General features: G+C 40.9%; 1 protein-coding gene across 2 annotated transcripts in view; it reads left to right on the top strand.

The window, feature by feature from the left end:
• Nucleotides 1–1,334: 1,334 nt before the first annotated feature.
• LATS1 (large tumor suppressor kinase 1) overlaps nt 1,335–15,416 on the top strand; it is a 31,291-nt gene continuing 17,209 nt past the window's right edge. Inside the window, exons 1-4 of one of the 2 annotated variants that reach the window (XM_019488335.2) lie at nt 1,335–1,460; nt 7,114–7,627; nt 12,002–12,152; nt 13,846–15,380. In XM_019488335.2, the coding sequence (XP_019343880.1) occupies nt 7,277–7,627; nt 12,002–12,152; nt 13,846–15,380 (2,037 nt within the window). In that variant the 5' untranslated portion in view covers nt 1,335–1,460; nt 7,114–7,276. The remainder of the gene's footprint in view (nt 1,461–7,113; nt 7,628–12,001; nt 12,153–13,845; nt 15,381–15,416) is intronic. The other variant, XM_019488336.2, reaches the window with a different exon arrangement.

Here is a 15,416-nt window from a genome sequence, read left to right as displayed (position 1 = left end):
GTTAGGTCTGCATTGTGTCAGGGTTGATGGTAGGCTTGCATAGAGTTTAGATAAAGGTTTGGAAAGGGATGATCCTGCTTCAGGCAAGGGTTGGACTAGACCCTGGAGGTCCCTTATGGGCTACTTACCTATGATTCTATGATTTTCCATGTGTAGAATCTAATTACTGGGAGTGGGGACATCTTAAACTTAGTCATCTTGGAGTTGGGTAAATATGGTACATCTAAATTAACTTGACCACCGGTAAGAACATAGACCCCAGAAACTGCATGTTCTGGATTTGAGTCTGATTCAGTCTGGTTCTGTAGGGACAGTCTCTTAGCCTCTCTTCTGCCTCTCTTTTTGTGTGTGTTGCTGGGGGTTAGTGCTGGAGCTCTAACAAGCCCAAAATCAAAATGTGCAGCTCCTAGCACAGGCACTCAAGCCCAGAACTGTGATTTGTGCAAGTCACTGTCTCTGCTTCAGTTTCCCCAGATCTAAAATAAGGTTGACAAGTCTTTATCCCCTTTTTGGGAGGTGGCAGGTACCAGCCCAACAGCTATGGGACATGATGGGCAGCTGGAGCCTGGGAGCTGCTGGTTCTGCCTCTGGATGGTAGAAGGAAGTCACTGGGAAGCAGCATGAGATGAGGCTAAAGATGGGGGGGCTGAGCCCTGCCCCCCATTAAGAGGACAGCCCAGGCTCACCCTATATCTTTCTAAGTAGCTGACACCAGTGGCTGGCCTGGCTGCTCCTTCCCACACCTGGCCAAGAGTCGGGCTGTAATTTGAACCCTGGCTGAAGCTGGCTCCCTACTCCCACTTCCTTATTCCTGGTCCCAGTTCCTTTTGGAAAGCTAATTTATACCCAACACAAGCTAGTTTATTCATGAATGACACATTCAAAAGAGAGAAAATTTAATCAGCTATGAACATTTCCCAATTAATATGTAAAACAACGCCCGGCGTTAGGCTCGGAGCCCTAAATAAAGATAAAACGAGGAAGGGATGATGGGGCAGAAGACTTCAGGGAGAGGCGCTACGCTCCCCTAAAGCCCCAGCAGCACATGGTACTGCCATGAAACCACTGCGGCGATAAGGGCCCTGGTGCTGGGGCTACTGCCACGTGAGGTGCAGCCTAGGAACTTCACCCGCCCTGAGCTGAGGGTTCGCACGTAAAGTAGCCGGGAGGGGGAGGGGCTGGGGCACCGGCCCCGCCCCCCGCGCGCGGGCCTGCCCCTCAGGCGGGCCCGGAACGCCAAGGCAGCAAGTATTCCTTTCCGAGGGGCGGTGGCGCAAGGCACGCCGGGATCTCGCCACATCCGGGAAGCCCTCGGCGACGGACCCGCCGACAAGATGGCGGCCCGGAACTGAGCCCCACGGGGGGGTGGGGGAGGGGACGAGCCGCCAGCGCCGCCAACCGACGCGGCGCCGCTCCCCGCGCGCCCGGGCCCGGGGCGCCGCGCCGCCGCCGCCACTCAGGTGGGTGCGAGCCGGGGTCCGCCGCCCCCTGCCCTAGGGCGGCCTGGACCCTGCTGCCGCGATCGCCGTGGGGGCGGGCCTGGCCTCAGTCGCTGCGGGCCCGTTCCGCTGTGCTTCCCCGGGCGCCCGGCCTGGAGCGGGATGGGCAGGCGGTGGGGGTGAGGAGTCTCGTTGAACTCTCTGGGCCGAGTTGGGTTGCAGAGGCAGCGAGGAGGGTGCTGCAGTTGCATATTTGTCTTCGCCTGCTTTGTTTTGTGCAGTGGTTAAACGTCAGCAGGTTTTTATTCGGCTTCGGTAATGTCTTGTGCCGCCTGGCAAACTTAGGCACGTCCTTGTGAAGTTGGGGGTGTTCTTGTGGTTCCTTGCTGCTGTCAGGAGATGCAGCTGTATGGGCACGCGACCCGCAGCTGCCATCCAGGGCAGGCCTTGGGCCAGAGGTTACCAACCACCGGTCTGTGCCTCGGTACCAAGCTGCAAAGGGTTGGCAGCTGGGTTGTGGTATGAGCCCCTTGCTCCGACCTCATTTGTCTGCCTGGGTGAGTGGCTTATGCTGCAGGCAGTTACATGCAGGGTTAAAGCTGGGCGGTGGGGCAGCCCCCAGGGGGAGTGTGCCCGATCCTGCTCCCATGCTGGTCTGCAGTATGAAAAAAGGTGGGAACCACTGCCTTGGGCCACTGCCATCCAGGCTCCCTGTCTTCTTGTTTCGGACAGTAGCGGCATTGACGATCCAGTGTGTTGTGGTGTATCGAGAATCTGGTAAAGGCTTCTGTGAGCAGCTAATGTTTTTTGGAAGTTTGGGCTGGTAAACTGAGATGCTGCTTACCTTGGTTTTGGTCTCCTTAAAATACAAAGAGGAGATAAGTGATACAGCCGCATGGAGGGGTAGAGAACTACGTGAAAAGGGATAGATAGATCTGGTAATATCTCTACCCTGGTCACTGTGTATTAGAACTGTGTGGTAAGAGATTGATGCATCTGAAAATATATTTACCACGGTCACCTGCCACACTGCAGGTGGGGCCACCATCCACTCCAAGTTCAGGGTAAATCTTCTGTAATTCTTCACAGTCAAGGTTGATTGTCTTCAGTGGTTGTTTTATGTGCGTGTCCAGAGATGGCTGATGAGGCCTGTCTGGGATTGACAGACTCTGCTGCATCTTGGACATGTGTTTCTGGGTGGGGTGGGTGGCACTGGATTTTTTATTTGGTCCCCAACATGCTATTTCTGCTGCTCCTGCTTTTCCATTTCTTGTCATGAGATTTCAAAGTGTTGAGACCCCCTTCCTCCATTTGGGTTGGTCCTGGGCAATAGTCTCCCATGAGTTATGGGGAGTACTGCCCACATAGCGAACTTATTTTTGTTTTAAAATGTGTATAAATTCAATGTTTGTGAAAGGTGATGAATTGGCAGCCTTAGGGCTTGAAGTTTCCTATGTGCCGCTCATGTATAGATCGCACACAATGACAGTAGTTGTTGCTTCCTTGTACTTTGTTAAGCTGGAGGCATCAATTTAAATTGGCTTCAAAGCAATTTAGTTCCCAGCTCCTCTTAGTTTTTGACCAGTAAGGTTAAAACCACCAACAGAATAATAAATGATTTCCAGCACTTTTTTTACAGCATTTGTTGTTTAAGGATCTTGGATCCCTTTACAAAATAAAGTATGTATAGCCATCTCATTTTGTAGAGGGGGAAATTGAAGCAGGAAAGTCACTTTGTAAGCCTATAGAGGTGAATAAACAGCACATTCCAGGGCTCCTGACTCCTGTTTAAGTGCCCTATTTGCTTGACCACTGATCTTAAGGGTGTTGTGTTTGTTTGCCTCAGTTACAAGGTGGTGATTGATTGATTAACAAAGCAAAGAAAATTATGGAAAAGCATGCAAGCGTGGAGTAAATAGGTTGTTTTTTTTTGCTTTGGAATTCCAGGATTATGTGAATGTGTTATGAAAATTCCTTGTAAGGTTTTTTGGTGAGGGGTTTAAGGATAAACGTGTGATAAAAGAATGAATTTTGTGTTTGTGCTCTGATGTGGTTATCTATCCATCAGAAGTGAAAAGAATCTGTTGGGGGGGTTTTGTAGTTTACCTATTGTTCATTAGATTATGATTGTTTCTGATTGCTACTAGATTTGGCTGAATTTTAACTGGTAACCAAAATACTAATAAAATGTTGCTCCTTATTGGCTGAGCCATTGAGCCTGTTGTGTGTTTTTTGTTTTTAATATGACTTTGGATAAGGGGAGAAACCCTGCATGTCATCTTCCTAGATGTGGAGATTCTTTTCAGTTCTCTTAGTGTATGTCTCCACCTCATTTTCTTTCATAGCCAATTAGCGAAGCAGTTAATGCAATCTCTGGAATGTACAAAAACAACCCTTGACCATTATCTGGGCCAATAATAAATTGGCAGTGGTGGGGGGAGGGATGATGTCTCTTGGCATTGTTGATTGAGACCTTTGATTTTTCTTACATGTATTATGTAGGGTTTAAGATTATGTTTTGTATGAGAGAGTTTGGATAGGGCTGATCCTGCCTCAGGCAGGGGGCTTGACTAGATGACCTCTGGAGGTGCCTTCCAGCCCTACTTCTCTAAGATTCTATGATAAAGACATTAAGGTAAATAATGATTAAAGAAATGAATTTGTTTCAGCATAATTATCCTTTAAGTCACATTTATGACATGCTTTCAGTTGAATCATGTTTCCCTTCAACTACTACTCTTTTTTTAATGTTAAAATTTCTAGTTAAGAATGACCCATGTTAAGGTTGGCTAGGGAAGCTTAATTGTCCTTGCATGTGCGTGACAGTGATCAAATTATTACATTATTTTATAGCAGGGATATCAAACTGCTTTGGTCCCCTAGGCCAGATTGGACTATTGGACTCCTTTCCCAATCAAGCAGTTGGTCCAATAAAAGAAAGCATTTCACTTAATAAAACTTACACATCGGTTTAAATCAAATTCTTGATAAGAGTGAACCTTTTTTTCCTTTCCCTGTCCTTTAAGGAAGGAGTGAGTTTGCACTTTGTAAATGTCTGGATTCTCCAAAGTAAGGCGGATGAAGCTTGACTTTCCAGTGATTTTTCTGGGAAGTTAAATTAGCAGAGTGTTTTTATTTGTTCAAGTCACCTTTGTGTGTAATAAAGAAATTAAAAAGGCTTATAATATCCACTTCTACCATTCTCCCAATTGGCTTTGAAGAAAAAAGCAAGACATCACTAGAGTGCACTGTTCTTTGCACCTTAGGCTGCCCATAGAATGAATTTGTTGTCCTGCAATGATGCAGGAATTACACAATTTTTTCTTTATAAGATGCACACTGATCAAGGCATGGCTCCATGAGAGTGACCAGACTTGCTTGTTGCACATATCAGCAAACTGCTTATATACAGCACAAATTAGCCATGTAGCATGCACATTATGGTTTTCCTTAACTGTATTTTACAAGTCTTTAAAAGTTGACTGTGTGTGTTCACACAGAATTAATTATTTCTGTGTTAGCTCCATCAAAACAGAAACTTATTTTTAGAATAATGCATGTAGAGGTTCTTGGTATACCTAACCTTTCCTCTTTAGAAAAACTATATAGAATTCTAGTACTCTCAGGTATAAGAGCATGCAAGCCCATCACAGAATTTGTCTTATCATCTGAAGGCAGGGGTGTTCAACTTTTGAGGCACAGGACAGGCCATGGGCTGCAAATCACGTGAACCGCATGCCACGCACACAGGAAGGGAGCCTTTTTCTCCCTTTCCCTGCAACACAGACATCTTGGTCCCATCCCTGCCACATGCACTGCCCATCTGCAGTGAGGGCAATCCAGCTCACTCTTTTGCTGTGTGTGCGCAGTGCAAAACAGCCCAGACTCTCCCCTGGTGTGCACACAGTCTGGGCACTCCATCCCTTTCCTACTCTGCCACCAGCTGCCAATAGCGGGACCAGTTGGTAGAAGCTGGAGGAGGAAGGGGGAACCCAAAGAATCTGGTCACTGTGGCAGGAGCTCACGTCCCCCGTGGTATGGAAGAATGGTGCTTTTAGTTTTTGCTAGACTTGCATTTTATTATTAGTGTGAATATTGCTTCATTATACTCCTATTAAGATATGAAATTGGCTTGCTTAGGGAGGTGGTAGATTCTTCATCACTGGCTTAAGATTTTTAACAAAATATGGTCTAGTTCAAATAGGTTAGGGGTTGATGCAGCTGATATTGGGTGAGGTTCTTAGGCTTACCTTACATAGGAAAATACACTAAATCATCATAGTGGTCCTTTTTTGGTTTTGAAATCTCAGAGTAGTGGAATAATAATAAAAGAACCATCAAGGGACATGTATGTTTCTTATTTTAATATATGGCCTTAAGTGTCACTTTGTGTCCTTCCTTTCCCTTGATTTTTCTCCATTTTCTTTCTAACTCCAGATTCAGGCACTACAATGACCATGTCTTGCTTTAGTGAGGTATGTGCTTGGGTGCTTGAAAATTAGGTTTACTGCTTACATTTTAAAAAAATCTTTGGGTACATCTTAAGTAATACCAACATATTAAGATATTGTTTCCAACAAGGTGATTTGAAACTTCCATGTACATTATAGGTCCAGATTCAAGAAGTAAAATTTTTCATAAATAACTCAAGCATATAGACTAAGGTTATAGTTTTCATTGGTAACATTTAATGAAAATCCATGACTTTATTATCACGCTTTTGAACAAAACACTGGGAAAATATTTCTTTAAAAACAGTTTCTATATTCAATTCAGATTTACTAATTTTAAATAGATTTGGGGTTTTCTGGTACTGTAATAGCACAAAATCTGTTGCACCTAGTTTTTTACCATATCATCACCTTGGCAGACTATTTAAAGTTGATTACTTCATAAGTGCCAGCATATATAAATGTTACTTCTGGGACTGCAGCCAAGTCAGAGACCTACATCCTAGTGAATAAAGCTGATATTGGTCTTCTGACAGTAGCATAGGATAAAAACAGTATTTATAAAAAGTTAAAAAAAGGAAGTTAGTTAAAAGTTAGTTTAGTTAAAAAAGATAATACACAATGTGAAGTGTGAAGCAGGACCGAGATGTAGAACAAACTGATAATATGCTGGAGATCTAAATTTACCTGATCAGCTTATCAGCTTGAGTAGTGGTAAAGCTTGGCGATAGCGTATAAGAGTCCATATTTCTAGTCTCCATCCTTTGCTCGATACCCTATTTTCCATTTGATGTATACAACTTTGGTAATTTTTCACTGGTGCTAAGGTAACAGGTTAAGACGGCCATCAGGATGAATGGTACTAGCAATGGGGAAATCAGTCCTGGTTTACTTTTCCTGTTTCTCCTTTTCTTTCCTTTTTATCTCTCGTCTTCTAGGCACGTGTCTACATTACAGGGTAATGTTAGCAGAGATTCTGTCATCCTGAGGTACAAAAAGATCGTGCACCACAGCCAAGAGCTCTGCCAGCAAAACCCCTGGCATGGATGCAGCTCTGACAGCAGGAGGCCAAATATGCTGTGATTTAGATTTGTTAAAGACTGCCTAAATAACAAGTTGCTTATGATGGCTTTAGTAAATATAGATGAAATGTTGCACAGATGCATTGCAAATAAACTTTCTGCTGGTAGCTGCATGTGTAACTGGAATGCTTTTTGTTACAGGGTAGCTGACTTGGGGCGGAAAGAATTTCAGCTCAACTGGAACCACAGGCAATAGAGAATATTTCATTGTTGCTTTTGAAAGTGAGTTGGGAAATTACCAGCCAGCCACTTTTGAATTTCGTGTCTGTGAATCCTGGTGGCAGTTGCTTATATACATGTTTTCATGAAGAGAAGCGAGAAGCCAGAAGGGTATAGACAAATGAGGCCTAAGACTTTTCCTGCCAGTAACTACACTGGCAGCAGCCGGCAAATGTTACAAGAAATACGAGAGAGCCTTAGGAATTTGCCTAAGCCCTCAGATGCTGCCAAGGCTGAACACAATATGGGTAAAATGTCAACTGAAGATCCCAGACAAGGCCGAAATCCCCCTAAATTTGTAATGTATCATAAAGCATTGCAGGAAATTCGAAACTCCCTTCTGCCTTTTGCAAATGAAACCAACTCTTCAGCCAAAGGAACTTCTGATGTCAATCGACAGATGCTTCAAGACCTACAAGCTGCTGGTTTTGATGAGGTAAAATTATTTTAAGGATATATATTTTGCCAGATATTACAGAAATACATACTTTAGTTGTATGAAGTTTTTGTAATTACAGTTTAAGTAGCATATGTATGATTGGCATACTGATTCCCTGAAATGCCAGTTTGTTTTTAACTGTTACCTAGCAAAAAATAGGAAAAAAACAATTAACTTACTAGTGGCAGAAAATAGCCTCATTTCCCCCTCCCCCTCCCCTGCATCCAGAATAATATATTCTTTCCATAAGATTAGTGCTAGTTGGCTTTTGTTATCATTATCCCTTGTGTAGAGAGGAGTAAACTTCTCAAAGTCTGGAATTTTCCTTGGAGTGCTCTAATGGAATTTTGCATTAGGCTGATCAAAATATGTTGCAGTTAAGAATTGTCAAGTTCTTGAATAGTAAGGAAACCAAAAGTAATTAATAAGGCTGAAATGCTTTTACTTTTCTTCTAAACTAGCATTTAATAATTTGTAATTGGCAGCAATTTAGATATGAAAATAAAAAGGATTGGTGTTGTTGACTGAGTAATAATACACAGTTGCATTTGTCATCTTACTATTCTGGACAATTAATATGCATAAATAAAATGTAACTTAGATATAAGTAGTGTCTTTTCAGGGAAAGTATAGAAATTGTAGTGAAGTCCCACAAGGATGTCTTTTGAAAGTTTGTACTGTAGCTTGTTATAAGCATACAGCTGAGATGATTGTTTTGTGGTTGTTTTAAATCATGTCCTCTACTCCACTATCTCTTGAACTTGTTTCCATTATTTCATTTTAATAGGTGAAAGAATCTGATGTAATCTACTGACAGAATATTTGTTTTCTGGGAATCCAGGATTAAAAAAATAATCATGTAGACAACTTTGTGTATGTTTACAATATAACTTTATGAATACTAGTGGGATTTAATTAGTCATTTATACTTGCATTTGTTGTGAAAATCAGCACAAAACTTGGCATGCAGAATGAGTGCAGATCTCAGATCCTCCATGTTCAAAAAATATTGTCACATGAATATTGATTTAAAACTGTCAAGATGCAGTTCTGAAGGAATGGTTCTGATAATTAATTACAACACTGACCAGAAGCTACAGTAGCAGGCTATTCTTAAATAAACCAAAGAATCAAAATACTTTGTGCTAGTTTACTTGAAATTTTTTAGGCAGGGACTTTGTATGCCATGTTGCAGTATTCTGCTCAGTGGTGATGTAAGTAAATACTTCAAGTAAGTGTAGTTAAGAGTTAGCCATGACTGCCCATATGGAAAAAAAAGGTTTTTTGCCTATCTTAACATTCCAGACTGGGGTGGGATTCAGAATTTATAGCTGAACTCAAATCTGTAGTTTTAAAAAAATACAACTGAGCAAGATCCTAGTTCATTTAAATATATAAATCTCAGTTTCTCCTTCTCTTGGCTGCCAAGGCTTGCTTGAGTTTGGGCTCTCATGCATCTTGTGTGTTACTGTGTTGTAGTTAGTTACAAGAAATATTAAAAATAATGAAAAAAATCTACATTAGGTTTTGCTTGTTTCTTTATCAGCTGATGAAGAAGCACACCTGTATGTCTCTAATTCAAGACTTTTTCCAGTTTTGTAAACAGAATCAACAGGGTAGGTGGGGTGGGCTCAGCTGTGTGGGGCAGGCGGTGGCAGCACTGGGAAGGAGGGGCTACAGGGAATTTTGGGGGGCTGTAGGTCCCCAAGACTCCCCCTAGTGCCACCACCACTGCTACCCACCCCATGCAGCTGAGCCCATCCTGAGCACAGCCCTGGCTTAGCCCCTCTCTGTGGGGAGCCTGGCACAACCCCTGGCCCCAAGTCTGTAGTAGGCAGCCCACCCTCACCCCATGCACAGATCCAGGAACATATGACCCCCCATGCCTTCTCTGGCGGTGCATCCAACAGCGGGGAGCTGCCCAACCTCCCAACACTCCCTGGATGAGCCGCCTGCAGCTCCACCCTGCGTTCTGCCCCAGCGTGGCAATGCCTGCTCTTGCTCCACTCCCTCCCTCACCATGGGGGCCTTGACCTTCCCCCCTACCCATGCCCCTTTCCTCTCCCACAGACTTATTGGCAGGACTCTGCTTTCCAAGCTGCCGTGCTGCATTCCTGTGAATTGGCTATCAGTATTGGCTGATATGGCTAGTTAATAATTGGCCATCAGTATCAGTCAAAAAAATCTTCATCAATGCACCCCTAGTCTTTTTAGTTGTGTGTCAAATTTGTGTATCTTTATGGTAGAATTCATTATTGAAGCTGGTCAGTTTTAATATGTATATAAATTATCCCTAAGAAATATTTTGTGTTGATTACTATTCTCATCATGTCTTACTTTGGGACAGCTATGTGTAGTGACAAAGTATTAATTTCTTTGTGCTGGATAATGCTATGTTCTTTGAGAGCCCTCTCTGACTTCTCTGGGCTGTAATGGTATGTGAGTAGTAAGATCTGATGCCCTTAAATAAGTTTTATTTTCTTTTAAATTTTGCAAACAGGATAATTTTATTGTCATGGCAACATGAATTGTAACTATTTTTAATCTTTTTGCAGTTTTTTTTTTACTTTGTGTGCCTACATTTTTAATTTAGTATTTTATATAGTAAGGTATATAAAGGTAAATACATTTTATATATAGGTAAATAAAGACTACTTAAATATATAAATAGGTTACTAGGTTATTACATTAACAGAGAAAAATAATGGCTTATCAAATAATATCTAGAAACTAAAATCTGTTATTCCCTAATGGTTTTGAAAACAATAATCAATTGGCTGTATGGGCAAAAATCTCCTTAATATTCTTGTAAGAATTGAGCACAGTCAGCTCATCAGCACATACAAATCATGTATGAACTCAGCATGCTTGCTTTGGTTATTTGAAATTGTTGACTACAAATTTGGAAGTTATAAGGCATTCTCTATTGGCTCTCTCTTCTACATTATGTTCAATGGTGAAGGATGTGTCTAGTTGTCAGGCAGCGTTTTCCTTGTATATTCAAAAGTATACATAATGTGAACCAATAGCAATATCAAATGTACTGGCATTTATAAAGTATTCATTGCTGTAGACTAAGAAATGATGAAGTGGTTGCCCAGGTTAAATCTGCTTGAGTTTTTAAAAAAAATTAATGAAGTAATGTGATTCCATGTCTGATGGGAGGGGTGCAGAAATGTAAACTGCTTCACAGTAAGAGATGTCTTCAGACATTTGTTTTTAAATAATCTCAAAAAGAATTAATCCTAAACTTTTTAAAGCATTAGAATGCTTGCTGTAGTTACTAGAGGGACCAAAACTAGCTATTGTTACAGGCTGACTAAACTCCGTATTAAAATATACATTGGCAGAACTGGATTGGTCTTTTCCCATGAGCTTTTATCATTTGAGGTGCATGAAATCTCCTTAATTGTTACCTGTAAAAAGGCCCTTCATATTGTTTTTTGTTTGTTTTTTCCAAAGTTGCAATGAGTCAGTAGAAGACAACATATTTAATCATGTAGATGGAGTATTTCAAATGAATCTGGGGGAGCTAAGCAAATGCAACTCAGAGAACATTTCAAATGAATCTGAATTTGAAAATCTGCAATTGGCTCCTTTGAAAATTCATCTCATAGTTCTTGAACCTCCTCACACCAAAGTTCAGTGGTAGAAGCCTCCTTTTACATACCTAAAAAAAGAATAGGGTCTAAATTTATCAGCAGTGATGATTATTAATGTTGCTTGGTATTGGCCTGTTTTCTTCAAACAGTTTCATTGCATTAGTTTTAAAGAAAGTATAGGTAGATAGAAAGTTTAAAGTTTAAAAGCCATTTTGAACTAAAAGACGAGCATTAGACAAAATTCAGATTTTCTAGGTAGAATTTGTTACTCATTACCTTTCAGAAACATTAAGGAAATCAGTCAGTTTTCAAGCCAGGCAATTTTTTCAAGCTATAGCTTTACAGAGGGCTAAACTGGAGCTTTGTACTGGACGCTGATTACGATCTTAATTATGCAGAGGTCATTGCCTCTCCATAATGTGCAGGTGTATGACCAAAGTGATTGTAATAGCAATTATGAGGTTTGAACAACTTGGTTAGGTACCTTTCAGTGTGATGCTTTAAAAGATAACCTTTTTTTGAGCATCTGGTTATATGTGATGCTAGTACAGTTACTTAGTTTGCTCAGAGAGAGGCTTTTTGTTTTTGTTTGTTTGTTTGTTTTTTGGGTATTTTTGGAAGTGGTAAAGGGAGTTTAGTCACAAATTTTATTAGAATAGAGGATGCCTGGCTAAATCCTGCTGGATTTTCAGAATTTCAGCTGCAGGGCTTTTGACTCTCTCCTTCTGATAGTGAAAAAACAAACTTTTTTTTTTTACTTTCCCTTTAGGATATGGTTGTACAAGCTCTTAGGCAAACTAACAGCCGTAGCATAGAAGCAGCAATTGAATTCATTAGTAAAATGAGCTACCAGGATCCTCGTCGAGAACAGATGGTTGCAGCAGCAGCCAGACCTGTTAACGCAGGCATGAAACCACCAGGTATGTGAATCGGGTAACTTAATAACACAATGTGTGTGTTCTCATAGGAAGGCAATGTTAAACTGTCAAACATTTCCATTGTCCACTCACAATTTGAGGGGATGGAATGTGGGACATACATTTAACTATTAAGATGATTGAGATACCATTTTTTTTAATGGAGAAAATTGTGAGAAATCCTTTTAAAAATATGAACATTTGCTTTTAGGGTATGTTTTCAGTATGTCTCACAAGAAATCCTGTTTTGATTTCTTTTTTTGTCTACTTTCTAATATTTGGATTTGTGTTACTTAACCCTGAATTTTAAGTTGCAACTGATGTCAGGGAGCAGGTACTGCTTTAAAAGATCAATAATAGCATAGTTTTTCTTTTTCTGTATACTTTACTTCTGCCACAAGTTGCCATATATTTTGCTGTTTTTATTTTCAGTAATCCATTTTAGGGTGTCTACTTCAGGAGCCCCTTGTCTGCTCTGCTTCTAGTTTAGTCCCAGACCTAGCTTAATATTTTTAAGGCTGATATTGTGCTTTTGCAGATTTTTAGATATGCCAAACTGGAGCTTATGTTGGAAACTCAGTTGTAGCCATGACTTGTGCTTGCTTTTTTGTTCTATTATAACCTGCCCCAAGGTGTATTAATACACTGGGGCACTGTTCTTGACAGTTTTGTAATATGCATTTAAATCTATTTACTTTTTTAAATGCTGCCTAGTAAATTTAAAAAAAATCAGTTTAGCTTCTGGGTGACTGAAGCCAGGTGCTGAATGATATAACTGTGCTGTTTTCTTGCTCATAAATTATCAGTATTAGAAAAGGACATTTGTTTTCAGCTTATTTTCTTTTAACCCAAATAAATAGGGTAACTGGAATTTGTATGAAACTTGTGATGAAATGCTAGATTTTGGCAGTGATTTTTACTCTTGCTTGTATAACGTGTAACCTTAAGCACTGATTTGGAAACATGATTTTCAGCACTAAAAATAAATATATTTAATCTCAATGTAGCCTTGAAAAAAAGATCTCTTAGATTAGAAAGATACCTGCTCATATAACAAATCTATATTGTAATTAATTTCTGTTATCTGGCAAAACTGCTAAATCTAAATGGAGTTGAAATTAAGAATTCAGTGCTGAATTGGGCTTTGTGAATGCATTGTTTGATTCCTACTATTCTTAATTTTTTTCTTACCAATAACCATGGTGCATCTTTCAAGCAAATGCATTTTTTTAATTAATAGAACTTTGCATATGAGGAACTGAATAAGTTTAACTGGAAATTTGTTTGAGCCTATTTGCCAAGCATATAAGTCCTGTCAGCACATTAACTGACTACCTTACTTGCTTAAAGGCCCTGAATCGATCAAGAATATAAATGAGTTGTCCATTGTGTGCATGTAAGATTGTAAATATCACTGATAAAATCTGTGTAAAATATAGGTTGATAACTTTTTATTTATACAGTGTTTCCTAATGAGATGTATCTAGATCAGTAGATAGGTATCTATAGCTTTCTTATTATTCAAAAAAAAATCTTGAGAGAGATACTATAGCTTTCAGTTGTATTAGTTATGTAATAGAAGTAATGTATTTGCCTAATAAGAAGTGATTGACTTAGTAGAGAAGTAAACTATTTCTGGCTGTATGTAGAATTCTTTTCAAATATTTGCTGTTTTTCTTCCCCCTTGTTGTAAAAGCAGGCAGCGTACAGCAATCAGTTAACCGCAAACAGAGCTGGAAAGGTTCTAAAGAGTCCTTGGTACCTCAGCGACATGGCCCTCCATTGGGAGATGGTGTAGTTTATCGCTCAGAAAGCCCTAGTTCTCAGTCAGATGTAGGAAGGCCTTTATCTGGTTCTGGAATAACAGCATTTGCTCAGGCTCACTCTGTTAATGGACAACGAGTGAATCCACCACCTCCACCACAGATGAGGAGTGTTACTCCCCCTCCTCCACCACCTAGAGGGCAGACTCCTCCACCAAGAGGAACAACTCCGCCACCTTCTTCCTGGGAACCAAATTCTCAAACAAAGCGTTATTCTGGAAGCATGGAATATATGATCTCCCGCATTTCACCAGTGCCACCAGGAGCATGGCCGGATGGCTATCCTCCCCCACCTATGAATCCTCCACCCATAAACACGTCTACACAGGGCCAGAGAGGTATTAGTTCTGTTCCCATTGGCAGGCAACCAATCATCATGCAGAGTTCTGCCGGTAGTAAGTTTAACTTTCCATCAGGAAGAGCTGGAATGCAGAATGGCAATTGTCAGACAGACTTCATGGTTCATCAGAACGTTGTATCTGGGAACTCAATGAATCGCCAACCACCTCCTCCTCCATATCCTATTTCCCCAACTAACAGACAAAGTCCGACAGCTTTGCAGATGCAAGCAGGAGGATCTGCTCCTCCTTCAGCATACACCAATGGAAACATTCCTCAGTCTATGATGGTGCCAAATAGAAACAGCCACAACATGGAACTTTATAATATAAATGTACCTGGTATACCAACATCCTGGTCACAGCCTTCAGTTACACAGTCCCAGTCATCACCTGGCAATGGACACGAAATCCCTACGTGGCAACCTAACATTCCAGTAAGGTCAAACTCTTTTAATAACCATCATGGAAGCAGACAGAGTCACTCTGGTAATTCTCAGCCTTCAGCCACTACAGTAACAGCTATAACACCAGCTCCCATTCAGCAGCCAGTAAAAAGTATGCGTGTGTTAAAGCCAGAGCTGCAGACTGCCTTAGCACCAACTCACCCTTCCTGGATGCCGCAACCAGTGCAGACAGTCCAGCCCATCCCTTTTTCTGAAAGTCCATCTACAAATATGACAGTTATGTCTCCTGTTACAGAGGCTCCCAATTACCAAGGTCCTCCACCACCTTACCCAAAACACTTGCTACACCAGACTCAGTCTATCAGTCCTTATGAGTCAGGGACCAAACCTAGCAAAGATGATCAGTCTGCTTTGCCTAAAGAAGATGAGAGTGAAAAGAATTATGAATGCATTGATGGAGCGGATAAGGAGAAGAAACAAATAACAACCTCACCTGTTCCAGTTAGGAAAAACAAGAAGGATGAAGAACGAAGAGAGTCTCGTATTCAAAGCTATTCTCCTCAGGCTTTTAAATTCTTCATGGAACAACATGTGGAAAACATACTAAAGTGTCATCAGCAGCGATTGCATCGTAAGAAACAACTGGAGAATGAAATGATGAGGGTAAAAAAACCTTTCTTCTTAATATTTGAATGGAAC

The sequence above is a fragment of the Alligator mississippiensis genome, chromosome 1 (genome assembly GCF_030867095.1).
Source record: "Alligator mississippiensis isolate rAllMis1 chromosome 1, rAllMis1, whole genome shotgun sequence".
NCBI lineage: Eukaryota > Metazoa > Chordata > Crocodylia > Alligatoridae > Alligator > Alligator mississippiensis.
This window is presented reverse-complemented; position numbering and strand designations above follow the sequence as displayed.